General features: G+C 42.3%; 1 protein-coding gene across 2 annotated transcripts in view; it reads right to left on the bottom strand.

Annotated features, from left to right (window-relative positions):
* Nucleotides 1-2,634: 2,634 nt before the first annotated feature.
* Nucleotides 2,635-25,832, bottom strand: part of ccdc81.L (coiled-coil domain containing 81 L homeolog) — a 37,311-nt gene continuing 14,113 nt past the window's right edge. Inside the window, exons 8-16 of one of the 2 annotated variants that reach the window (XM_041582712.1) lie at nt 25,125-25,236; nt 23,554-23,683; nt 21,174-21,320; nt 16,563-16,670; nt 14,442-14,611; nt 7,095-7,173; nt 5,832-6,070; nt 4,207-4,332; nt 2,636-2,904 (exon numbers count right to left, since the gene is read on the bottom strand). In XM_041582712.1, the coding sequence (XP_041438646.1) occupies nt 2,766-2,904; nt 4,207-4,332; nt 5,832-6,070; nt 7,095-7,173; nt 14,442-14,611; nt 16,563-16,670; nt 21,174-21,320; nt 23,554-23,683; nt 25,125-25,236 (1,250 nt within the window). In that variant the 3' untranslated portion in view covers nt 2,636-2,765. Of the gene's footprint in view, nt 2,905-4,206; nt 4,333-5,831; nt 6,071-7,094; nt 7,174-14,441; nt 14,612-16,562; nt 16,671-21,173; nt 21,321-23,553; nt 23,684-25,124; nt 25,237-25,832 lie in introns of both variants that reach the window. The other variant, XM_041582713.1, reaches the window with a different exon arrangement.

Below are 25,832 nucleotides of genomic sequence, written 5' to 3'. Positions count from 1 at the left end.
TCAACTGGCAATTGTGTACAAAGCTGACATCACTTGCAACAACATTGGCTTCATACAGGGAAAAAATCTGGTGGGCCCTGGCTCTGGTGGGCCCCGCTCCCTACACCACGACTCTCCTTACCTCCCTCCCTGGCTCTGTTGCCGTCTCGACATCCCTCTCTGGCCCCAGTCACAGCCGCATACAAAGGAATAGGTGATCCGCTTCTCTCAACAGAATGAGCAGGCTGACAGCAGCAGAGCCCTTGAGCCCGTGTTCCCACAGCCTAAGTTTCCCTGATAGAATCCCAGCACTTGGAAATTTAAGGATTAGTAAACCTTTAAAATAAGTGAATGTAAAATTGACGAGGGGGCTATTCTAAACACTTTTGTCATTTACAGTCATTATTTATTTTCTTGTAATTCCAAGATATTAAGGGATACATGTACTGTTAATATGAATGAATTTTGTTACAACAGCTCCACCTGCTGGTCAATTTCTGACCAGTCTGACCACCAAGTAGTCAAGGAAGTTGTCAGGAGAAAGAAAGAGGCTGCTCTGATGTTCTTCTGCTTAGGAAAGATGTGAGAAAAGTTTCTAATTGTTTTCCTAAGCAGAAGAACATCAGAGCAGCCTCTTTCTTTCTCCTGACAACCTTGACTTAGAGTCCTGCAGCGGGTCGGTTACCCCCGGGTTACCCGTAAAAACCTCCGGTACCCTGTGGGTTGCGAGTAGAAGTTTCGGGTGTGAGTACAGACACGGGTCGGTGGTTCTGCGGGTTTGTGGGTTGGACCCGCGGGTCTTCTCAATATTGATTTTTAATCCTTTTTTTCTGATCACGCCTACTTCTGATGATGTCACTTCTGGTTTACAATGACATCACTTCCTGATTCTTGATGGTCAGTGGGTTGTGGGTCCGGGTTGCGGACAAGGTACTTGTGGGTCGGGTAGCGGGTCCAAGTGGGTAAGAATGCGGGTTGCTGATCCGGGTTGCAGATTGTAGGTTGCGGGTACAGGTTCCAAAACATGGACCTGCGCAGTACTCTACCTTGACTACTGAGTGGTCAGACTGGTGGGAAAATGACCCGCAGGTGATGCTGTTGTAACAAAATTCATTCATATTAACAGCACATGTATCCTTTAATATCTTGGAATTAAAACAATATAAATAATGAATGTAAATTACAAAAGTTCTTAGAATAGCCCCCTCATCAGTTTTACATTCACTTATTTTAAAGGTTTATTTATCCTTTAATAAGGCCTCCCTTACAACAAAGAGGGGGAGGGATTACCTTCATCCAGTGTTATCTGTTAAATTTAATGAAGGTCCAGTGGAGAGGAGCCTCTTATGACATGAGTACTATGGCTTCCAACCACCTTCCATTAGGAATCCCCATTATTCATTTCCTTATGTCCCCCTCTTTATATTAGAAGATTAGGAGAATCCAGATTCCAAGACCCCTGTGTGTTTTGCTAGTCCCCTGTGTCCATGGCAACAGTAAAGTACATTTTAACATTTTTTTGGGCTGGGAAGGATTAGTGAATAACAATGTTGGCTGCAGATGAGGCTATTCTGTAATACATATGCTCATTTGGCAAGTGTAGAGAAAGGGGTGGCTCACCTTTACATTACATTTTAGTACCTTATAGAATGGCTAATTTTCAGCAACTTTTCAATTGGCCTTCATTTTTTCTTTTTTATAGTTTTAGAATTATTTGCCTTCTTCTTCTGATTCTTTCCAGCTTTCACTTATTCATATTCCAGTCTCTTATTCAAATTAATGCCTGGTTGCTAGGGGAATTTGGACCCTAGCAACCAGATGGATGAAAACCAATTGCAAATTGTCTCAGAAGATCATTCTCTACATTATACTAAAATTTAATTTAAAGGTGAACAAACCTTTTATCTGCTAATCAGCTCCTACAACTGTTAGGGCAGAGACACACTTAGAGATTTGGGGAGATTTAGTTGCCTGGCAACATATCACCTCTTCTTCGGGCGACTGATCTCCCCGGACTGTCTCCCACCGGCTACAATCTAAATCGCCAATGGGATGGCACTTGGAGCGCTTCGTTTTCAGAAGTCGCCCCACGTAGAAACTTCGGTCGACTTCGGAAAATGAAGTGCTCCGAGTGCCTTCCCGCTGGCGATTTAGATTCTAGCCATCGGGAGGCAGTTCGGGGAGATTAGTCGCCCGAAGAAGAGGTGATTTGACGCCAGGCGACTAAATCTCCCCGAATCTGAGCCTGTGTCTCTGCCCTAACAGTTCCGCACATCCCTAAGCAACACAAAATCACATTGCAACAGATAGGGGCAGATTTATCAAGGGTCCAATTTCGAACGAATGGGAGTTTTTTTGAACTCCCATAACTTATAAATTAGAATAAAAAAAGACCAATCGAAATTAATTGAAAAAATCAACGTTTTTAAGTGCGGGTGAATAGGCTGTATTCGAATCGTTCGTATCGAAGTTTTAGCTCATTCGATCGAATTCGAATCTAAGGATTTGCCCCAAAAAACTTAGATTTTTTAAAATACAACAATTGACTCCATATAGGTTCTTGGAGGTCCCCCATAGGCTAAAACAGCAGTTCGGCAGGTTTTAGATAGCGAATGGTCGAAATTTTAAAGAGACAGTACAATTTCGATTTTCAAATTTTAATCAAATTTGGACTATTCCCCAGTCGAAGTACACAAAAAATAACTCGAAATTCGAATTTTCAGTTCAACTCTTGATAAATCTGCCCCATAATTTAGCACATTCTGACAAAAATGTTTGGGTCATTTTCAAATGAATATCCTGGCTCCTGGGATATATCGGGACTCGCTCCATATATTGGATTCCCCGCGATTTGATGTGCGTCTCTTACACTGGAAGCATCGGCGATACATGTCAAACTGATCCAGGAGCAGGTGACTTCCAGCTCTGCAAAGAGTCAGTATATTAGTACATCAGTCATTGCGTTTGCAATTATAGTTCAGCAACACTTATTTACTAAACTCCCAATGCAAAAATCATGAAAAATGTGTGATTTTTTTTTATCAAAACGGACTTTTAAAAAATCACGATTTTTTTGGAATTTATTAAACCCCGAGGATGGAAAAGTCAGAATCTGAAAATCTGGCATCTCAGACCTGTCCAGGTTGCATATAAGTCAACGGGAGAAGTCCCAATGATTTTTTGATGTGCGCTGGGTTTTGTGCAATACCCCGGAGTTTTCGGGTGAAAATTTCAAAATTTTTTTGAAAAATAATGAAAATCGGATCAAAAATCCAGAAAAATCGTGAAAATCTGATTATTTTTTTTCCCCCACACAGCAAATTTTCGGGAAAATTTAATAATGAATAAGCGTAAAAAGACCCGAGCGGATTTGATCAGAGTTTCTAGAAGAAAATATTGAGATAAATTCGGACTTTGATAAATGGGGCTGAAGTTTCCTAGTGCCAGTAAGGCGGATGTGAATGGCGGTGCTGAAGAACTTGCTCATGTTCCTATGAACTCAGCAAGCACAAACTGTATTCTTCTTTTCCAAAAAATACAGTATAATTCATAGTTGCTTGGCTGCACACAGTATTGATTTCAATCATGATAAAATGATGATGAAATGCGTTTATAAACAAGGCACCACCTAGTGGTCACATGTGGGTGGTGTATTTGCTAAAGGAAGGCAAAATCTGCATCAATAATGTCCTTTCAGGGGGTTATTTACTAAAATCCTAATTTATCTCATATATTTTTTTCAAAAAAAACATGAGCAAAGTCCCATGCCCAATTTTTAACTTATTTATTAATAAAAAAAAGTTTTTAATTGGATTGCGGAAAAACTCAGATCCAACGTAAACCCCAATTGCTCAAATTTTTCCGGCTTTTTCCCAAATTTCTCAAGCTTTATTCCTGAATTGCTCAAACATTTGGAGTTTTTGGCCAAAAAGTCAAGATTTTTATGTGTGAACCCCAGCGCAGACCATAAAAACTTCAGATTGAGGAAGGTGCCTCTCCCATTGACGTTTACAGGACCTCGACAGGTCTGAGATGGCAGATTTTCAGATTCTGGCTTTTTGCAGCATAATTTAATAATAATAAATCTCCAAAAATTCTAGGTTTTTTCCCCTCTACATAGTCGAGTTTTCTAGTGAAAAAAACTAGAATTTTTCGCGATTTGAACATTCAGATTTTAATAAATAACCCCCTTAAATTTGACTTGTGCCTAATCTCTGAAATACTTACTGGATGAACTTCTCCTCCTTGTTGTCCTTGTGCCGTTTCAGCTCGGCGCTCTTGGCCCACTCATCTTGTAGCGTCTTTTGTATACGGTACATCTTGTTATACTGCTCTGCTCTATCAGACAGCATTCTGCAACACACATTCACCATATGACATGATAACATGATCTGAATACTGGCCAGCCAAGCCCCAATCACTTTTATACCTGCCCCTGAGCCTTAAAGGGATGGTTCACCTTTAAGGAAACTTTTAGTATGTTATAGAACGACCAATGCTAAGCAACTTTTCAATTGGTTTTCATTATATATTTTTTATAGTTATTTGACTTTTTCTTCTGATTCTTTGCAGCTTTCAAATGGGGGTCGGCCTTTCAAATGGGGGTCGCTGACCCCTTCTAAAAAACCAATGCTCTGTAAGGCTACAAATGTATTGTTATTGCTACTTTTTATTACTCGTCTTACTATTCAGTCTCTCTCCTATTCATATTCCAGTCTCTTATTCAAATCAGTGCATGGTTGCTGGGGGAATTTGGACCCTAGCAACCAGATTGCTTAAAATGCAAATTGAAGAGCTGCTGAGTAAAAAGCTAAATAACTCAAAAATGAAAACCAATTGCAAATTGTCTCAGAACATCACTCTCTATGTCATACTAACAGTTATCTGAAAGGCGAACCACCTCTTTAATTAAGGGGGTAGTGCCAGGAAAGTATGAACTAGGTTAAAGTTACCCAATAAAAATTGTATAAATATTTTGTATGGTCCCGGTGATGTGTATGAGGCCTAGTGTCCTACTGGTTTTCTATTCCTCCTGTTTTTATTTTTTTATTAATTTCTTCATCTTTGCACCCCCTGGTATTTAAAACCTTTTCAACTTTCTCCTACTTTCCTCCACTTACCTTCGGTGCTCTCCCCTTCTTCATTCTATAAACGAGGTGCCGAAATAGAGTGCAGTCCCCACAGCAACCAATCAGCAGTTAGTGTTTACTGTGTGACTGAAGCTAATGTTTGATTGGTTCCTCATGTGTGAAGCCCTGATTCATGATCTGGATCCCAGCAGTGATGTAACTAGAGTGTGCTGACTAGTAACTAGTGGTGTAACTAGAGTGTGCTGACTAGTAACTAGTGGTGTAACTAGAGTGTGCTGACTAGTAACTAGTGGTGTAACTAGAGTGTGCTGACTAGTAACTAGTGGTGTAACTAGAGTGTGCTGACTAGTAACTAGTGGTGTAACTAGAGTGTGCTGACTAGTAACTAGTGGTGTAACTAGAGTGTGCTGACTAGTAACTAGTGGTGTAACTAGAGTGTGCTGATCCCCATCCTCCCACCCCGCCCACATCCTGCCTCTGCCCTGCCCACTTCCCGCCCCGACTCCAACCATGTCCCACCCCATCTTGTGTCCCCTTCCTCACCAGTAAGATAATGGCTGGGGAGGAAGGGGTTTTCTTTATTAGCTATAGAGGAAGCAGTCCATGCCCCGCTGTTCCCGGGACCTCCCTGCGACTCCATTTTCTGCTTCCTCTATAGTTATTCCACTGGATCTGCCTCAGTCCTATCTGCCCATGATTGACCACCTAGTCAATCCATTAGTCTATACCAGTGATCCCATATTAATGTAGCAATGTGCCTACTGTTGCTTTGACTTGAGCAGCATGTCCTCCTCCTGCCTCTGCTTCAGCAGTTCATTCAGTACGACCAGCCGTTTACTCTCTGTTGATGTTTGAAGCTGCTGCTTGGACACCTCCAGGGCTCTCTGCCTCTTCTCGGCCAGTTTCTCGTTGGTCATGTCATTCCTACCAAACACTGGTTCTCTTGTGTCAGGCTCAGAGGACAGTAAAAAAGTCGGCTTCATTTTCCCTTGTGTTGTTATCTGAACAAAGAGAAGTCTGATTAATTGACATTCAGCCTCCCAGAAACTGCAACTGCCATTCAACCTTGTTTGCCAAGAGACTCCAATGCAGACAACTTCTAATATAGAACATTTTTCTGCCATATTTGACATATTCCCAACATAATGGAAGGCAAAATCCCAGTAGGGGGATGAAAAGTTTAGAATATAAGAAATAATACAATATGATTTTTTGTCTAATTACCTAAAAGCCACCATAAACAGGTAGATATAAACTGACAGATTAAATTGGCAGATTATAGCCTGGTGTATGGGGCCTTCCGACGGCTTCCCCTGCTCGATATTGGGCCAAAAGTTGGCCAGATGTTGATTGGCTGGGTCAGCAGATCGAGTACGGTATCAGTTCATTGATGAGGTCCTCACTCCGACCCCCGTTATGATCCAATCGTTGGGCCCTAGGATCGACGATCGGATCAGCCTGATATTGCCAATCAAGGTGGGCATATCAGGGAGAGGTCGCCATATGAGCGGATCTCCATATGCATGGCCACCTTAAAAGAGAACCAAACTCTTGCTAATAAAAACCCCTACCCTACATAGACCCCCCTCCCTGCTCCCCCCAGCCTTGGTGGTACCTTTGGTAAATGCCCCAAACTCTTTATTTACCCCTCGGTGCAGATTCAGGGCATCGGAGTTCACGGACGCCATCTTCTTCTCTTCAGTAATCTTTGGGTCTTTTTCCGTCGCTTCGGGAATTTCCTTGGTTTTCGGCGCATGCGCAGTTGCTCCGGACCGACAGATTGTGCCAACTGCGCATGCGCCATCACGCCACTCTCTTCCCGAAGATTACCGCAGAGAAGATGGCGCCCATGAACTCTGATGCCCTGAATCTGCACGGAGGGGTAAGTAAAGAGTTTGGGGCATTTAACAAAGGTACCACCTAGGCTGGGGGGAGCAGGAAGGAGGTCTGTGTAGGGGGGTGGGGTTTTTATTAGCAAGGGTTTGGTTCTCCTTTAAGACCCATGATGCAAAACAGTATTATTACCTGAGTATCCAATGCAGATTTATAGCTCTGTACTTGTTCATTCTTCTCTTTGAGGAATTTAGCCCTCTGAGCAGCTAGCCTGTAGAAAATGACAGTGAGAGTTGCATTAATTGAGTCATAATCAGACAAACATTAAATGTTACAGTCTTACAGGGTTAAACCCACCACCAGCAATGCAAGCGGAGATTGCCGGTTTATTAACTCATTTGTAATCTGGCTGAAGCAACTCACATCGTTTGGCATGGAACACTTTTTTAAACAATGTACAGTTTTATTTCTCCATTAAAAACTGAAACTATATGAACTCTCAGAAATTGCAAATAATGTTTCGATTTTAGATGTTGACCATCTTCTTTAAAGGGCCAGTAACAGAAAAAAAAATTTGTTAGTATACGAAGAAAAGACACCACAACATATTAAACTTTTAAGTCTTTATTAAGAAATAACTTACCGAAACTCCGCTTGCGCTCCTCTTCAGAAACGGCGACGATCCATCATGCGGCGCTCGATTTCTCCTGCCTGGCTATTTCCTATAAGGAAGGCAGGGAGGAGAAATCGAGTGCCGCACGATGGATCGCCGATCACCTTTTCTGAAGAGGAGCGCAAGTGGAGTTTCAGTAAGTTATTTCTTAATAAAGCGACTTTAAAGTTTAATATGTGTTGGTGTCTTTTTTCCGTAGCATACTAACGAATTTTTTAACAAAACATTTTTGCTGTTACTGGTCCTTTAAAGTAGATGGTCAACATCGACAGTCTAAACATTATTTGCAATTTCTGAGAGTTCATAAAGTTTCAGCTTTTGTTTCAGCTGTCAGCTGTTTTGTCATTCACATTGGGGTCAAAACAACCAGGCACTGGTTTGAAAAACATCAAAATATTCAAAAAGGCCTCTGTACCAAGGCAACCACAGCCCTTTAGCAGGGAAGATCTGTGCCCCAGAAGATGCCCCAGTAGCTCCCCATCTTCTTTTCTGCTGATTCGCTGCACATGCTCTGTGCTGCTGTCACTTACCATAAACCCCAATGAATTGTAGGCTGTAAAACTCGCAATGAGAATATAACCATTGACTTCAATGCATTTCACAAATTTACAGTTTTTTGATCAGCTGATACAGCTCAGATTCGCTTATCACTATTCTGATATATTTACCATGAAACCGTTGTATCACAGGGTGATTCCTGGAAAAAAACTTTGGCCATAATTGCCGGATAATGCACATCAAAGGGTTAATTGACAATGTAGCGCAATTTCAAGTGCAATCACCATGAGGAAAAAATAAACTAAATTTTTTTTAAAATTTATTATACCCCGATGCTGCAAAAATCCACCGAGGTGCCGTATAAGTCAGTTGGAGAAGCACTTATATCAATTTGAAATTTTAATGGTCTGTGCTGGGTTTAGCTTGAAAATCTGACTTTTTAAAAGTTTTCGGTCAAAAACTCGAAAAATTTGACCATTTCGGGAGAAATTGAATAGTGCTAAGCACAACTATAGTGCAAAGAGTGCATTTTTATGCATCTTAAATGAATGAGAATCAATTCACACAACTGATTACAGGGAAATTTGCACAAGCAGAACCATGATTGCAGTTGTAAATATACCCTCTAACAAAAAACCTGAAAAACTAAGAACATTTACTGTTCCCAATAATAGACGCAGGTCAGCATTGAAGGGGTTGTTCATCTTCAAACACCTAGCTGGTTTCAGATAGTTCCCCAGAAATAAAGACTTTTTCCAATCATTTTCTATGTGTCACCGTTTTTCTAATATTGAAGTGTAAAGTGTCATTTTTCACGTTCTAAAGCAGCTCTGGAAGGGGGGGTCGCCGATCCTGTAAACTGTTCTACATTGATACATTTCTTATCAGTTTCATTACAGGCAGCTGTTAGAATTGATACAATAGTTCTTAATACTCCAGAGATGCTGCTGAGAAATGGATCAACTAAAAACAGTAAAAAATAAATAATGGAAAGTAATTGAAAAAACTAAATTTTTTATACTCACCGTTAAAATTGTTTCTCTGTGATCAATAGGGGGGACACAGGGACCATGGGGTTAAGCTCCACCCTCCAGAAGGCAGGACAATTACTACTAAAAAATATAAGTAGTAGGTAAATCAGGGAATTATCCCGTTGCGACCAATGGTCAACATTAATTTCAGGGTGGGAAGCCCTGTGTCCCCCTATTAAAACAATTTTAACGGTGAGTATAAAAAATGTTGTTATCTCTATCATCATATGAGGACACATGGACTATGGGGACTTAACAAAGCAGCCCCAGAACAGCACCGAGGGAATGAATGTAGAATTGACCATTACTTAAGAACTGAATGAAGCACCTTGCGCCTAAGTGATGCTTCAGCTGAAGAAAACGTATCAACTCTATAGAATTTTATAAAGGTCTGCACGGAGGACCAGGTTGCCGCTCTGCAGATCTGGTCCAGTGAAGAAGAGTTGTGCCATGCCCAGGAAGCGCCCACTGCTCTAGTAGAATGAGCCTGAACACCTTCAGGTGGGGCATTTCATTTGGATAGGTAAGCCTGAGAGATGGTCTCCCTGATCCATCTTGCAATGGTGGCTTTTGATGCAGCCTGACCCCGGCGGGGACCACTTGGTAGTACGAACAGTGATTGAGATCGTCAAAAAGACTTTGACCTTTCAAGGTACCATCGTAATGCTCTAACTACATCTATGTGGTCTAGCCGTCGTTCTTTGTCATTCTTCGGATCCGGAAAGAGAGAAGGAACTACAATCTCTTGGTTGATGTGGAAGGATGATACCACCTTAGGAAGGAAGGAAGGGACCATGCGTAGGATTGCCTTATCCTTGTGGAATATCAGGAAAGAAGGATCAGATGACAGTGCACTTAGTTCAGACACCCTTCTGGTTGATGATATTGCCACTAGAAACACCACTTTCCAGGTGAGCCACGTGTCTGACACAGATCCCAGTGGATCAAGTAGAAATGTACGAACTGTGTCTTCTAGGGCTAATTGGGACTGGAATAGGACAGACAGAGCTGACACTTGTACCTTCAGAGAACTGAGCTTTAGTCCCAACCAGAGGCCCTGCTGCAGGAATGATAGAACTCTAGGAATGTTGAGATCAAGGAATGGTAGATTGGATTCTTCACACCAACTTCGGTAGGATTGCCAAACTCAGTGGTAGGATTTCGAGGATGTTGGCTTGCGAGCTTTTAGCATTGTAGGGATAACTTCTTCTGCTAAGCCCTGCTTCCGCCAGATGGCCATTTCAAGAGACATCCCGTAGAAGCGAACAGTCCGGGGTTGTGATGTGAGATGGGTCCCTGCAACAGAAGATCCGGTCTGTAATGAAGACATATCAGTTGTGCTATTGACATTTCCTGAAGGTCGTAAAACCAGGTTCTTCGAGGCCAGTATGGGGCCACGACTATTACTGTGATGTTGGATTGTCTGATCTTTTTGAGTACTCGTGGTAACATGGGAAGTGGGGGAAATATGTAAGCTAGACTGAATTGGCAGTGCTGCGTCATGGCATCCACCCCTTCCGCCTACATTTCTCGGTAACGAGCGAAGAATCGAGGGACCTTTGCCTTGTCTCTGGATGCCATTAGATCGATCTGCGGCTGTCCCCATTGGTTTACTAGTTCTGAGAATGCGTCTGGGTGAAGTTCCCATTCTCCCGAATCCAGGTGATTTCTGCTTAGATAATCTGCTTTGGTGTTTAACACTCCCGAGATGTGGATGACAGATAGTTTCACTCCGTTGACAACTCAGAATTTGTTGTTCTTCCGTCAGTGCAGCTTTGCTGCGAGTACCTCCCTGGCGGTTTATGTACGCCACTGCGGTGGCAGTCGCTTTGCACTCAAACTGGTTTTGTTTGCAGTAGTTCTGTCCATTTGACTAAGGCCAGCCTTACCGCTCGCAACTCTAGAATGTTTATTAGAGTCTGGACTCCCCTGGAGACCACCCTTGGGCCAAGTGGTTGTCCCATGTTGCGCCCCAGCCCTTCAGGCTGGTGTCCGTGGAGATCATATTCCAATTTGGCGTTGCCCAGTATTGCCCGTTGGCGAGGTTGGTTGGTCGTAGCCACCACTGGAGGGCTACTCTTGTCGATTGGGACAGATTGAGTTTGCGTGTCAGATTTCCTCCTTTCCATGAAGTTAGAATGTTCGCTTGCAGAGGCCGTGAGTGAATTTGAGCAAACGGGGTGGCTTCTATGGCCGAAACCATCAGCCCCAGAACTTGCATTCCAAGATGTACTGTTGGTCTCCGGTTGCGGAGAAGTAGACAAACATGATTTCTGATCTTGATTTCTGTTTGTCTATGGGGAGGTGCACCATTTGAGTGATGGTGTTGAATTCGAGGCCCAGAAATGTCATTTGGTGACTGGGTTGCAAATTGGACTTTGACCAGTTTATGGTCCAGCCGAAGCTTTGTAGAAGCTTGACTGCCAGTTCCCAATCCTCCCTGGCCTTTTCCTCCAATCTGGCTTTCAAAAGTAGAACGTCCAGATAAGGTGTGACTGAAATTCCTTGCAGACGTAAGGCTGCTGCTGAAACTGCCATTAGTTTTGTGAACACTCTGGGGGCTGACAAGAGTCCAAACAGTAGTGCTACAAACTGGTAGTGGCGGTTCATGAATGCAAACTGAAGGAAACAGTGGTGCGCAGCGGGGCCCAGATCAGTACATGGAGGTATGCGTCCTTGATATCGATAGACATCCTCAGTTGTTCTTACTCCATCCCCCGAATCACCGACCTCAAGGTCTCCATTTTGAATTGGATGGACCTGATAAACTTGTTTAGCTGCTTGAGATTCAGAACAGGTCTGAATGATCCGTTTTTCTTTGGCACTATGAAAATGTTGGAATAGAATCCAGAGAATCTCTCCGAGTATGGTACTGGAAGAATCACCCTGGCTTGTTCCATGCTGGTGATGCACTCTAAGAGGGCACTTGCCTTGTTGGGTCTGAGCGTACTCTGGACATGATGAATCTTTGGGGGGCTTGGCTGAAAAATCTAGGTGGTATCCCTCGGATATGATCTCTTTTACCCACACATCTGAACAATGGCTGTTCCACACCTCCCGGAATCAAAGCAACCTACCCCCAATATGCTCCTACGACTCCGGAAGGGGTGGCCCATCAAGCCGACGTAGACTTGTCTGTAGTGGGTTTGTTATTGGGTCGGTTGGACTTCCAGTGTGTGCGATTTTTGTCATTTGCTTTGGCTCGAAAGTGTGAGCGCTGTGGTGAGTTGTTTCTTCGTGTGTAACGGCCACTTGTGCCACGAAAAAAATTTCTGCATCTGGCGGATGTAGTAGCTCTACTCTTGGTTTGTAGGAGAAACATGCTTTTTCCTCCGGTGGCCTGGGGAATAATCTTTTTGAGCTCCTCCCCAAAAAGGTGTTGTCCTTTGAAAGGAAGTGATGTCAAGGACTTCTTGGAACTAAGGTCTGCAGACCAATTTTTAAGCAGTGTTCTGCATGCCGCAATGGAAAGAGCCGAAGTGCAAGCTGTAATTTGTGATGTGTCTAGTGCGGTGTCGCAACACAGGTAGGCCGATGCTTTCGCTATTGCTTGTGCTGATGGTAAGAGGTCGGTTTTAGGAACCCCCTCTTGAATGTCTTTGATAAGGGATTTCTGACCAAGCTTGTATAGCTCTGGCCACCCAGGCCGAGCCAAGGCATGGGCATAAGGATGAGCCAGACGAAAAATAAATTGACCTTAGGAATCCCTCCATTCATCTGTAGGACAGATCTTTGAAGGCCGCCACATCTGTGACCGGCAAACAAGTGGACTTGGCCACCAGTGCGTCCACTGCTGGGGGATTAGCCCACTTGTCCACCAATTCCTTTCGGAAAGGGATAAGATTTGGAAAATTTCCTGGTCGCCTGAAATTTTTGTTCTGGTGAACTCCACTCCTCCTGAATTATGCTAAGGAGATGTTCGTGAGAGGGAAAACAGATTTTGGACTTATGCTTTCTCTTGAACAAGCCAGAATCCTCCTGCGACTTGGGTGTTTGAGATATATTTAACACTTCTTTAACACCCTTAATAATACCCTCCACGTCATGCTGAGTATCACAGTCTCTGCGGTCCTCTAAATTTTCCTCCTCTTCACCTGATGAGATGTCAGATGGTGGTAGCTCTCCCTCCGAGTGAGAAGAGGCCTGTTCAGCTGATGATTCCTCAGATAGGGCGTCGGGAGCGGTGTCAGCTTTAGCGATGTCTGCCCGCGTGCGTTTGCTCCTTGTTTTGTGGTCTAGTTTGGCCAACACCCTACCCAGATTGTCAGCGATGGAGGGAAGTCCCTGCAGAGAAGCTAGTGAGTGAGTTAGTTGAATGGCCCACAGTTAGGGTTGCCACCTTTTCTGGAAAAAAATACCGGCCTTCCTATATATTTATCTTTTTTTCCTATTAATAATATCAACCATCATTTTTACTGGCCAGGCCAGGTGGCAACCCTACTCACAGTGGAGCTGGTATGTCAGAAAAAGTACTGGGCCCTTGTTCCTGGGAAGTACATTCCACAGCAGAGTTCTCTGTTAATGCTGCTGCTGGGCTTGTGGTAACACCTGGAGTGGGTGCTATTCCCTGCCCCACTAAGCAAAACCTGCAAAGTGGCTCCCCCTGTCCACCGGGCAGCTTAATTTGGCATGTAGTGCAGGCAAAAAATGTTGCCTGCGCTGTTCTGGCAGCCCTCCCCCTGCCCTGGTGAATAACCCCGCTGGTCTACCTTCTGTCATGTGCTTGAAAGTAGAAGGCGAGGGTGAGGGGTGGTGGCCACATGAGCTTTCAGCTGGAGAAGGCTCTAGTCAGGGCTCCTATCTCTGCTCCCGTGTGCGCTGGAGCGGTGCTGTGAGCCGGTGCGCCACAAGGTGAAGAAAAGGTGCGCAAGATGGCCGCCGGAACTCGGAAGTATGCTGCGTTCCACTGCGGCGTGCACAAAGTCTCCCCCCATGCTTTCTCTTGCCCTTAAGGTGTAAGCGCCGATGCACTGATTGAAAAAAAGGCTGTCCAGTCAACAAAAGACTTTGCTTGTGTTGAGAAAGAGTCGGGGGAGAGAGGCTTTAGCTTTGTAAGAAGTGTACGGCGCTATAGCCTAGAGAAGAAGCGGAGGAACAGGCAGTGAAGCATTAGGAAGGACCCGGGGGGGGGGGGGAGAGCTGCCAACCAAGGGAGCGAAGTGAGCTGTTATGCTTAATAGAAGTTACTCACCTCGTGCACAACCGGCCAGACCATCTGCCCTTTATTAAGGGTATTTATAAGTATTTATTTCGGGTGAACAATCTGAAAACAATTGAACTGAAAAAAGTGTTTGGAAGGTGAACAACCCCTTTAAGAATAAGAAGTCAGGTCCTTACTCCTCTGAAAGCTGCACTCGTTCCAGTCTGTCCAGCAGATCCTTGTCCTGTTTTAACGTCAACTCTTTGGATTTTTTCTCTGCTATTTGCTTTGTCAATGACTGGTAGCATTGCCCTTGCTTGAGAAGTGCTGGGGGTGTCAGAGGCCTTTTCTGAAAAAAGTAGGATTTCTGAAAGTAAAAAGATAGAGATAAATTGTGAGAGATTGAAAGTAGAAAATAATCAATGAAAACATTATGGGGGTTATTTTTTAAGGTTCGAGTTGTGTTTTCCATGAAAATTCAAGTTTTCGAGTTGATTTTTTTTGGTGAAACATTTTCAGGGTTAAAAAAATCTTGAATTTTTTCCAAAAAAACTCGAATTGTTCGAAATTTATTATACCCTGACCCTGGAAATATCTTAAATCCGAAAATACATCTAAAATTGTAGGAGTCAGTGCAGAGGTCCCTTGAACCATATGAAGTTGTCATTGAATTGCTGTAGCCTTCATGATGTTTTTTTTTTTTTAAGGATTTTGCCGGAAACTCAAATAATTCGAGCGGATTAATTTGAGTTTTCGGGTTTTGTTACTCGAACTCGCAGAGAAGAAAACATTCGAGTTGTGAGTTCATTCAAGTTCATTTGATGTATAAAAAAAGTCTCTAACATTCGACCTTCGATATATAACCCCCTACGTGAAATCAACAATCTGACTTTTCTGTATGTGAGACTTAGGGGGTTATTTACTAAAACTCGAATTAATCGCATTTTTTTTATTAAAACAAAGTCGACCAGACTTCCATTCACTAATTGAACTGATTTATCAATAATTCTTCTCGAAAAAGTCTGAGCGAAAAAACATTGTGACAAAGTCATGCATGAATTTAAATTGTATGATTCAAAAATTCATCTTAATAAAATTGTTACCGCGAAAATTCGACTTTATCAGATTATTGGACGAAATTTCCGACTTTATTGGATTATCCAGAGCCAATCACAATGTCAAGAAACAACTTCAGGGGCATCTGCCATTGAATTCTACATGACCTCGACAGGTTTTAGATGGAGCATTTTCACATTGAGATTTTTAGCTTTGGGGGTATAATAAATCTCTAAATGTTCAAGGTTTTTTTTCCCTCTAAAAATTTGAATTTTATAATTAAAGGGTTTGTTCATCTTCAAACAACTAGGTGTTTTCTAATTGATCACCATTAATAATTTTTTTCCAATTACTTTCTATTTTCTATTTGTCATTGTTTTTTTAATATTGAAGTGTAAAGCGTCATTTTTCACCTTCTAAAGCAGCTCTGGGAGGGGGGGGTCGCCGACCATGTAAACTGTTCTAAATTGATACATTTAGTTGATCCATTTCTTATCTTTGCCCCTGCTGAGCAGAATCTCTGGGTTTAATTACAGGCAGCTGAAATGTAGCAAAATTGTAACAGTTTAGGACCGGGGCACACGCTGCCATTTTGGAAGATTAGCCGCCCAGCGACAAATCGGTTTTTCTTCAGGCGACTAATCTCCCCGAACTGCCTACCGCCGGCTAGAATGTAAATCAACGGCGGAATGGCAGTTGGATCAACCTTAGTCCCAGAAGAACCAGAAGGCAAATTCGGGCGACTTCGGAAAACGAAACTAATCTCCCCAAACTGCCTTCCCGCCGACCAGAATCTAAATCGCCAGCGGGAAGGCAGTTTGGGGAGATTAGTCGCCCTAAGAAGAACCGATTTGTCGCTGGGTGACTAATCTCCTGAAATAGCAGCGTTGCCCTTACCCTTAGAATCTGCACCTGAATTACTGAGCTGCCAGACTCAAACACCAGAGACACAAACATTCAACTTTACACTTAGATTTTGGAAAAGCAGCAAAAAATAAATAATGGAAAATAATTGAAAAAAGTCTTTATTTCTGGGGAACAATCTGAAAACAACTGAACTGAATAAGGTGTTTGGAAGGTGAACAACCCGTTTAAGGATATAGAACATACAGCAGATCATCTGCCTAATAGTAGCCAGGGATGTAACAATAGAGAAAGCAGAGTGTGACTGCTGGGGGGTCCTGGGGGTTTTAGCTGTGGGGCCCTATAACTTCATATTATGCCACTGGCAGCGGCTACAGGGAACAGTCAAATGTTCTTACATAGAAATCAGTGTTTCTTTTATTCTTTTCATTTCTCACAGCTTCGGCTACTCCCATGTTATAGGCGGCATCTTTCTCGTACTCTTTTCTGTTTGCAAGGGAAGCCAGCTGAGCGAGAGAGAGGAAATATGTGAAGATAATGCAACAATATAAAATGAGATCATCTTTTTTTAAAGTTGCTAGTTTTACACATTGTTTTGTTCCAATTACAGTATCTTAAAGGAACAGTAACACTAAAAAATTAAAATGAAAACATCACGTACTGTTGAGCTGCACTGGTAAAACTGGTGTGTTTGCTTCAGAAACACTACTATAGTTCATATAAACAAGCTGCTGTGTAGCCATGGGGGCAGCCATTCAAGCACAGGATACACAGTAGATAACAGATAAGTACTACTATAGTTTATATAAACAAGCTGCTGTGTAGCCATGGGGCAGCCATTCAAGCACAGGATACACAGTAGATAACAGATAAGTACTACTATAGTTTATATAAACAAGCTGCTGTGTAGCCATGGGGCAGCCATTCAAGCACAGGATACACAGTAGATAACAGATAAGTACTACTATAGTTTATATAAACAAGCTGCTGTGTAGCCATGGAGGCAGCCATTCAAGCACAGGATACACAGTAGATAACAGATAAAGTACTACTATAGTTTATATAAACAAGCTGCTGTGTAGCCATGGGGCAGCCATTCAAGCACAGGATACACAGTAGATAACAGATAAGTACTACTATAGTTTATATAAACAAGCTGCTGTGTAGCCATGGGGGCAGCCATTCAAGCACAGGATACACAGTAGATAAGAGATAAGTACTACTATAGTTTATATAAACAAGCTGCTGTGTAGCCATGGGGGCAGCCATTCAAGCACAGGATACACAGTAGATAACAGATAAGTACTACTATAGTTTATATAAACAAGCTGCTGTGTAGCCATGGGGGCAGCCATTCAAGCACAGGATACACAGTAGATAAGAGATAAGTACTACTATAGTTTATATAAACAAGCTGCTGTGTAGCCATGGGGGCAGCCATTCAAGCACAGGATACACAGTAGATAACAGATAAGTACTACTATAGTTTATATAAACAAGCTGCTGTGTAGCCATGGGGGCAGCCATTCAAGCACAGGATACAGAGTAAATAACAGATAAGTACTACTATAGTTTATATAAACAAGCTGCTGTGTAGCCATGGGGGCAGCCATTCAAGCACAGGATACACAGTAGATAACAGATAAGTACTACTATAGTTCATATAAACAAGCTGCTGTGTAGCAATGGTGGAAATTGAAAAAAGTCTATATGGCACAGGTTAAATAGTGGCTAACAGATAACACCATTATGTTCTACAGAGCTTATCTGCTGTGTAACCTGAGCCTTTTCTCCTTTGAATGGCTGCCCCCATTGTTACACAGCAGTTAATTAATATAAACAATAGAAGTGTTTCTGAAGCAAACACACCAGCTTTACTAGTGCAGGGCAACACTGCTTTATATTTGTATTACTTTAAAACACTTTCATTTTTTGATGTTACTGTTCCTTCAAATAATGCTAAGTTATAACTGTTAAACCTTAATGTGAGTCTCAAACTAAGCTTTATATGTTGTATCCGCAGGTTAGTATTCATATACTGAATTTATCAAACACAAAACTGAAGTCAATCAGAGGCTAATACAAAAAGAAAGAGAGGGCTTGTATAGCCTCTGGGCTTCCAGCTAACCAGTTCAGATATCTTCGATTCTCTATCAGTAAAACGTAACCTTTAATAGCCATAACAATAGCCATAACTAAAAAGCACGCTGCCCCAAACTCAAGACGCACTCCTCCTCGCACTTAGGGAGCAGTGTGGGACCGTGTCCATAAAAACCACAAATATTAAAATCGAAGCAAAAGGTGGAATGGTGGTGATGATAAGCAATCACTTCTGAGTTAAAGTTCTTGCGCAAGTCGCATATTCAGCTACCCTCATGGATAACCCCAGGTACCCTCCCTTCCAATCGTGCCACCCACGATTTCCTGCCTGTATACATGGGGAACGAGTGGGAGCTAGTCATCCTCTATCCACCTATACCACCCTACATGTTTCACCGATCGCTCGGCTTCATCAGGGGCATAAGTGGCTGGCGCGTTTCCTCCATCTTTAAATAGGCTTACTATTCCGCCATAGATATAGCGTGCATGCGCGAGTCTTGTCTTCGGCTCTTGCGGCCATAATCTTGGCACCTTCACTATTGGAAGGGAGGGTACCTGGGGTTATCCATGAGGGTATTTTAGGGACACAGCCACACTGCTCCCAAGTGCGAGGAGCAATGCATCTTGAGTTTGTGTTTATGTGATGGGTATTAAAGGTTACTTTTTATTTATAGAGACTCGACGATATCTGAACTGATTAGCTGGAGGCCCAGAGACCTCTCTTTCTTTTTGTATTAGGATCTGATTGACTTCAGTTTTGTGTTTGACAAATTCAATTATAACTGTGCTAGAGGCATGGGAAGCCACTGGTAAGATATACATATATGTGCACTGCATGAATTCATATTCTTTAAAGAAATTGTTAAGTGTAAAAATAAAAACTGGGTAAATAAATAGGCTGTGCAAAATAAAAACTGTGTCTAATATAGTTAGTTAGCCAAAAGTAATGTATAAAGGCTGGAGTGACTGGATGTGTAACATAATAGCCAGAACACTACTTCCTGCTTTTCAGCTCTCTTGGTTTACACTGATTGGTTACCAGGCAGTAACCAATCAGAGAATTGAGGGGGGACCACATGGGTCATATCTGTTGCTTTTGAATCTGAGCTGAATGCTGAGGATCAATTGCAAACTCACTGAACAGATATGTCCCATGTCGCTGACTAACTCAGAGTTAGAGAGCTGAAAAGCAGGAAGTAGTGTTCTGGCTATTACGTTACACATCCAGTCACTCCAGTCTTTATACATTACATTTTTGGCTAACTAACTATATTAGATACATTTTTATTTTGCACAGCCTATCTATTTACCCAGATTTTATTTTCACACTGACCTGTTCCTTTAATATCATACCATTGATGGATTATTTAATCAAGTCTAAACACAATCACTTATTTAAAATTGTACCAGTTGATGCAACAGCTCCTAAAAACACAATTTTGGGAGCAACTCTGCAATGATATATTAAGCCCACACCCAAAAGCAATTTCTCAAGTACTTGTCTCTATAAGATACTGTATATTCTGCACTCTACCTGTTCTTTATCCATGGCTCATTAGTCTAGTTTATGATTCTAGTGATACTTCTCCTTTGGCATTATGTTTCTGTAAGGGCTGGGGAAACCCAACCTGATCCCTTTCATTGAGCTGCTAGTATTACAAAGCTTCTCATTTCACTGCTAGTGGCATGTCATTTGCTCTCCGTTACATGTGCGTCTCCAGGAATATACGCTGGTTTTTCTCTTCTGCTTCTGTTTTACAGATCAGCCTTTATTTATCGCTAGGGATGCATGGAATTCTTCGTGTTCAGCCCAACCAAATCCAAAACCCTTACATTTGTGTATTTAAGGGTATGGACAACTGAATTCGCCACTTTTTTTGTTTACCGATAATAGATTTTTTTTAAATTTCAAGGCAAAAATTAGGGTCATATCTTTAGTGAACCAATGTGTCCATGTAAATTCTTCCAACAATGAAGGGGAAATTATATATAGTAGGGGTGCACAGGGCAGCCATCAGGGGGGGGACAGGGGGGGAGAGTTGTAGGGGGCCCCAAGGGTAAGGGGGGCCTGGCCACACCACACTTACTTGATTAGTCGGGCCCCCCATGTTTCTGAGAGCTGCTGACTTCGGGAAGGCATGGACGTTTAAGGGGCCCTGGCAACCAATTTTCTCATAATGTGTGTGGGGGGGCCCTGGCCACCAATTTTTTTTTCTCATGTGGGGTCCTAGCCACCAATATTTTTTAATGGAGGGGCCCTGGCCACAAATGTTTTTTATGGGGGGCCCTGACCACCAATATCTTTTTATTTTTTTATTAACATGTGGGAACCCTAGCCACCAATATTTTTTTTGTTTTTTTACTGTGTGGTGGGGGGGGCGGACCTGTGGGGTGGGGAGGGCGGACCTGTAGGTGGGGCTTGCGGTGGGTGCAGCCCAAGGAAATTTTGTCCGCGGAGCCCTGCGATTTCTGATGGCGGTCCTGAGGGTGCACCAAATCCAGGATTCGGTTCTGGATTTGGCCTTTTTCAGCAGGATTCGAATTCAGATGAATCCTCGTGCCGGGTCAAACCGAATCCAAATCCTAATTGCAAATTAGGGGCGGGAAGTGAAATCACAACTTTTTGTCCCAAATAGAGGAAGTAAAAATTTTGTTTTTTCCACTTTTTTCCTGTCCCTAATTTGCATAGACAAATGCATAAGCAAATTAGAGTTCGGATTAATTGCAATTTCATGAGGGATTCAGGATAGTGGATTTGGTGCATCCATAATATAAAGCAAGCATCATTTTTTTTTGTATACCATTTTATACTTGTTTACCTAAACGTAAATGGAAACGGTGGCTGGAAATAATGCAAACCAACAATTAATGGCTGGATAAAAAATGTATATGTGAACTTTAGAGAATACCTGGAATTTGAGCAAAGCTTCCTGGTCTTTCATTTGCTGGTACTCTTGCAGTATTCGCTGTTCCTCCTGCTCTTTCAGTCTCCTCTCTTCTGTAAAGTACACGGGGATGTTCTTTTGGGCTCGTTGCATACACAGGTAGCAAAGTTCCTACAGAAACAGAAATGAATAGAGTCCATATTAATAACTGGATCAGTGTTTCTGCACATTAAAGGTCACTTAGCAAACGGACAGGGACTGTCACCATCCAGGTGTGAACAAGAATTAGATTACGTTGTAGCTATATACAATACAACTGCTATTGTTTGCCTTTTGTTCTTTAGCTTTTAGAGTTACCGTTTAAATATTAGGGGGTTATTTACTAAAATCCAAATTTATCTCATATTTTATTTTTAAAAAAAACCAAAACTCCCATGCCTGATTTTAACTTACTTATTAATTAAAAAAACTCAATTTAATTGGAGTTTAATAAAATCAGTTTTTTCTTGCTTTTTTCCCGAATAGCTCAACGGTTTCGAGTTTTTGCCCAAAAACCCTGAAAAAGACAGATTTTTGTGCTAAAGCCAACACAGACCAGGAACACTTCAAATTGAGATAGGTGCCTCTCCCATTGACTTATGCAGGACCTCGACAGGTCTAAAGGTGGCCATACACGGATAGATCCGCTCGTTTGGCGATGTCGCCATACGAGCGGATCTCCCTCCGATATGCCCACCTTGAGGTGGGCAATATCGGGCTGATCCGATCGTGGGCCCTAGGGCCCAACGATCGGATCCTAGCGTTCGCCAAACGGGCGGTCGGATCGCGGGACCGCATCAACGAACAGATGCGGCCGCGATCCGACGGGATTTTTAATCCCATCCGATCGAGATCTGGCCGACTTTCGGCCAGATCTCGATCGGGGAAGCCCGTCGGGGGCCCCCATACACGGGCCAATAAGCTGCCGACACGGTCTGTCGGCAGCTTTTATCGGCCCGTGTATGGCCACCTTGAGAGAAAAGGTTTTTTTTCCTCAAAAATTTTGAGTTTTCTAGTGAAAAAATAGAATTTTTTGAGATTTTAACATTCAGATTTTAATAAATAATCCCCTTAATGTTGCCAATTAAACAGTTCCCACTCTGTTTTTATTAACTGTTTTTGTAAATCCCAATAAAGATACAGAGGTGCAAGAAACCAGTATTGGGTGGTGTACGCATTGCAAAAAAAACAAAGAAACATTATCTAAAAAAAGCACCATTTAAGATTATGTAATAATCAAGTATGTAGAGGAGCACAAATTCAACAGAGAATGCCAATCTGTACACTTTGTACAGCTACCACTCACATTGTTGTAACTGGGCAGTGACCCACAACAACCAATCAGATGTTTGCTTTCATTGTTTTCCTTCCAGCTGGCTGGAAAAACCTAATCACTGGTTGGTTGCTATGGGATACTGTCCAGGTGCAAATTTACCCAGTGTTTATAAATGAGCTCTCTTCACACCTTAGGGCAAGGCCAGACGTGGCGTTTTTGCGGCGTTTTTACGTTGCGTTTTTAAAAAAGAACAGCCAGGCGTAAATACGCCACTGAAACCACATGCGACCGTCAACATGCGTTTTTAATACGTTTTTCAACACGTAGGATTCTTTTCCCAACATGCATTTCTCATTGTTCTCATTGAATTTGGACGCCATATTTAAAATACGCTGCGTATTTACGTAAAGTGTGGTTTCAAACTTGCAGATCCCATAGAATCTATTGATTTGGTAGTTTCTTGACGTATTGGCGTTTCTGCTAAAAAACGCCAATACTGGCGTCCTGTGGCGGATTTCGGCTTGCAAGCGCCCTTTGTGAATTGCCATAGTGCGTTTTCCATTAGTTTCAGTGGTAGTGCCTATTTACGCCTGGCTGTTCTTTTTTAAAAAACGCAACGTAAAAACGCTGCAAAAACGCCATGTCTGGCCTTGCCCTTATACTGGTTAACATGTGTATGTATTTTTTAGAGATGCACCGATTCCACTATTTTGGATTCGGCCGAATCCACGAATCCTTGGTGAAAGATTCAGCCTAATACTGAACCGAATCCTAATTTGCATATGCAAATTAGGGGCAGAAAAGAAAAAAGTGGAACAAATTCTTCTTTTGTGACGAAAAGTCACGTGATTTCCATACCCGCCCCTAATTTACATATGCAAATTAGGATTCTGTTCAGTATTTGGCCGAATCTTTCACCGTGGATTCGGCCGAAGGATTCGGATTCCGGAACCGAATCCTAGATTTGGTGCATCCCTAGTATTTTTACATGTCCTACTTTTCCTGCATTCCGTTGTGATATCTATTGCTGCTTTGTAAATGCTATGTGGTTACAGACAAATAATGAGTAAAAAATGACAATTTCTCTACCTGCCCAGCTCGGCAGTGATCCAGGCATGGTGTCCCAGGTGGAGGAACTCTTATTCCCAGCAAACTAGTTGTGTTGTTGCCTCCTTCAGTAACAGCTTTTGGAAAACTAGCAGAAAGTGATGTCCCCAGCCTGAATAAAAAAAATAGTAAGCATAAATAGAAATAATCATTGCAAAAGCTGACAGATATTAACAGGGGTACGACTGATCCCTGCAGTCACTAGCAGCAAACAAAAGCTTTCCTTTCTTAACCCTAATTTAAAAGACAATATTGCTCACTTTGCTGTCCAACATTTAGTCAGGACCCCCACTTAGCAGAAAACAAGAAAACAAAGATATTAACACCTTGCTGTTATCAGTCAACCAGTCATAGCTGAATGGATTATGTCATGATTTTTATGGTGTAGTTTTTATTTCTAAATGACACTGTTTACACTGCAAATAATTCACTCTACAATATAAAATTTCATTCCTGAACCAGCAAGTGTATTTAGTTGTAATATTGGTGTGTAGGTGCATCTCAGGTCATTTTGCCTGGTCATGTGCTTTCAGAAAGAGCCAGCACTTTAGGATGACACTGCTTTCTGACAGGCTGTTCTTTCTCCTACTCAATGTAACTGAATGTGTCTCAGTGGGACCTGGATTATACTATTGAGTGTTGTTCTTAGATCGACCAGGCAGCTGTTATCTTGTGTTAGGGAGCTGCTATCTGGTTACCTTCCCATTGTTCTTTTGTTAGGCTGCTGGGGGGAAAGGGAGGGGGTGATATCACTCCAACTTGAAGTACAGCAGTAAAGAGTGACTAAAGTTTATCAGAGCACAAGTCACATATCTGGGGCAGCTGGGAAACTGACAATATGTCTAGCCCCATGTCAGATTAAAAAAAAACAAAAAACTGTTTGTTCTTTTGAGAATTGGATTTCAGTGCAGAAATCTGCTGGAGCAGCACTATTAACTGATGCGTTTTGAAAAAATTTTTTTCCAATGACCGTGTCCCTTTATGGCCTAAGAAGCATTACAGAGAGCAAGTCGGCATTCTCTTCAAATATCACCCAATCAATGCTCTGGGGCTCACTGAGGGGGGGGGGGGCCCTACTGTATGGAAACCACAACACGACGGGATACACAGCGACTGTGATGTGCAAGTACTTCATGTAAAAACTTGGGTTATAGAGATGAGGATCCTTCTGACTGAGTAACAGGAACTCCTCTATGAGCTGATACAAAAGCCGCCTGCATGTTTAATCTCCTGTGACTGAATCCTCTTTATACACTTTTCAACATCTCGCTGCCAACTGATACTTTTGAATAAAGCTCAGGCAGGCCGCTGAAACATTTAAGCCCATTAGGAGAGCATTTTGTCCGTCCCCATTAATTGTTTATGAATGAAAGGGAGATGGGAGGCTGCTCGTAATACGGCCGGTTCACAAGGATCACATTTAGACGAGAAAATGTAGTTCTTTCCTCTGGATCCTATTTGGCTAAATAGGATGCAGGTTAGACATATTTAAATAACTCACAAGAGCCCCTTTTATGCACTTTCTAACATAAAACCATCCCTGCTTCACACACCTTTCTGGAGCAGTTTTTGGTTTCATGATTCTCTCCATGTCCAGACTAATGCCGGTCACTTTAGCAGGCACAATACACGGTCTGTTGACTAGGCGCTTCGGTGATGAAACATCTGTGAATTAGATAGAATATGGTGAATTGTAAAGACCTTATATTAATATTACTTGATGTTGCTGCTTGGACGTCACATTTTTATTTCCTATCAGCCAAGCAGTGGAAACTATCCTCCTGGACAGATAATCCTTGATCCATCAGGAACTGCCCCTTGACTGTACACACCCAGATGGTCAGGTTTTATTAGCCAAATAATCTGACCCTATAAAAGCCAGTTTTCATAAATAGAATAATATTTACTCCATTTTTTCTTGTATAGGTGCCCAGTTTACTTATCCCACAAGATAGACCACGATCCCATCTCTAATACATCGAAGGGGCAGATTTATTAAGGTTCGAGTTGCTTTATACACAAAAATTTGAGTTTTCGAGTTGCATTTATTGGTCAAAACTCACATGTTCTGGTTAAAAAAAAACTCGAATTGTTTATTTTTTTTTTCTTAACTGGAATATTCAAGATTGATTATACCCCGACCCTGTAAATAGCTCAAATCCAAAAAATTTCTCGAGGTCATGTAGGGGTCAATGGCAGAGGTCCCTTGAACTAGTGATGTGCAGGCCGACCCGATACCCGCGGGACCCCTTGGCACCCGC

This window comes from Xenopus laevis, chromosome 2L (assembly GCF_017654675.1).
Source record: "Xenopus laevis strain J_2021 chromosome 2L, Xenopus_laevis_v10.1, whole genome shotgun sequence".
Taxonomy (NCBI): domain Eukaryota; kingdom Metazoa; phylum Chordata; class Amphibia; order Anura; family Pipidae; genus Xenopus; species Xenopus laevis.
This window is presented reverse-complemented; position numbering and strand designations above follow the sequence as displayed.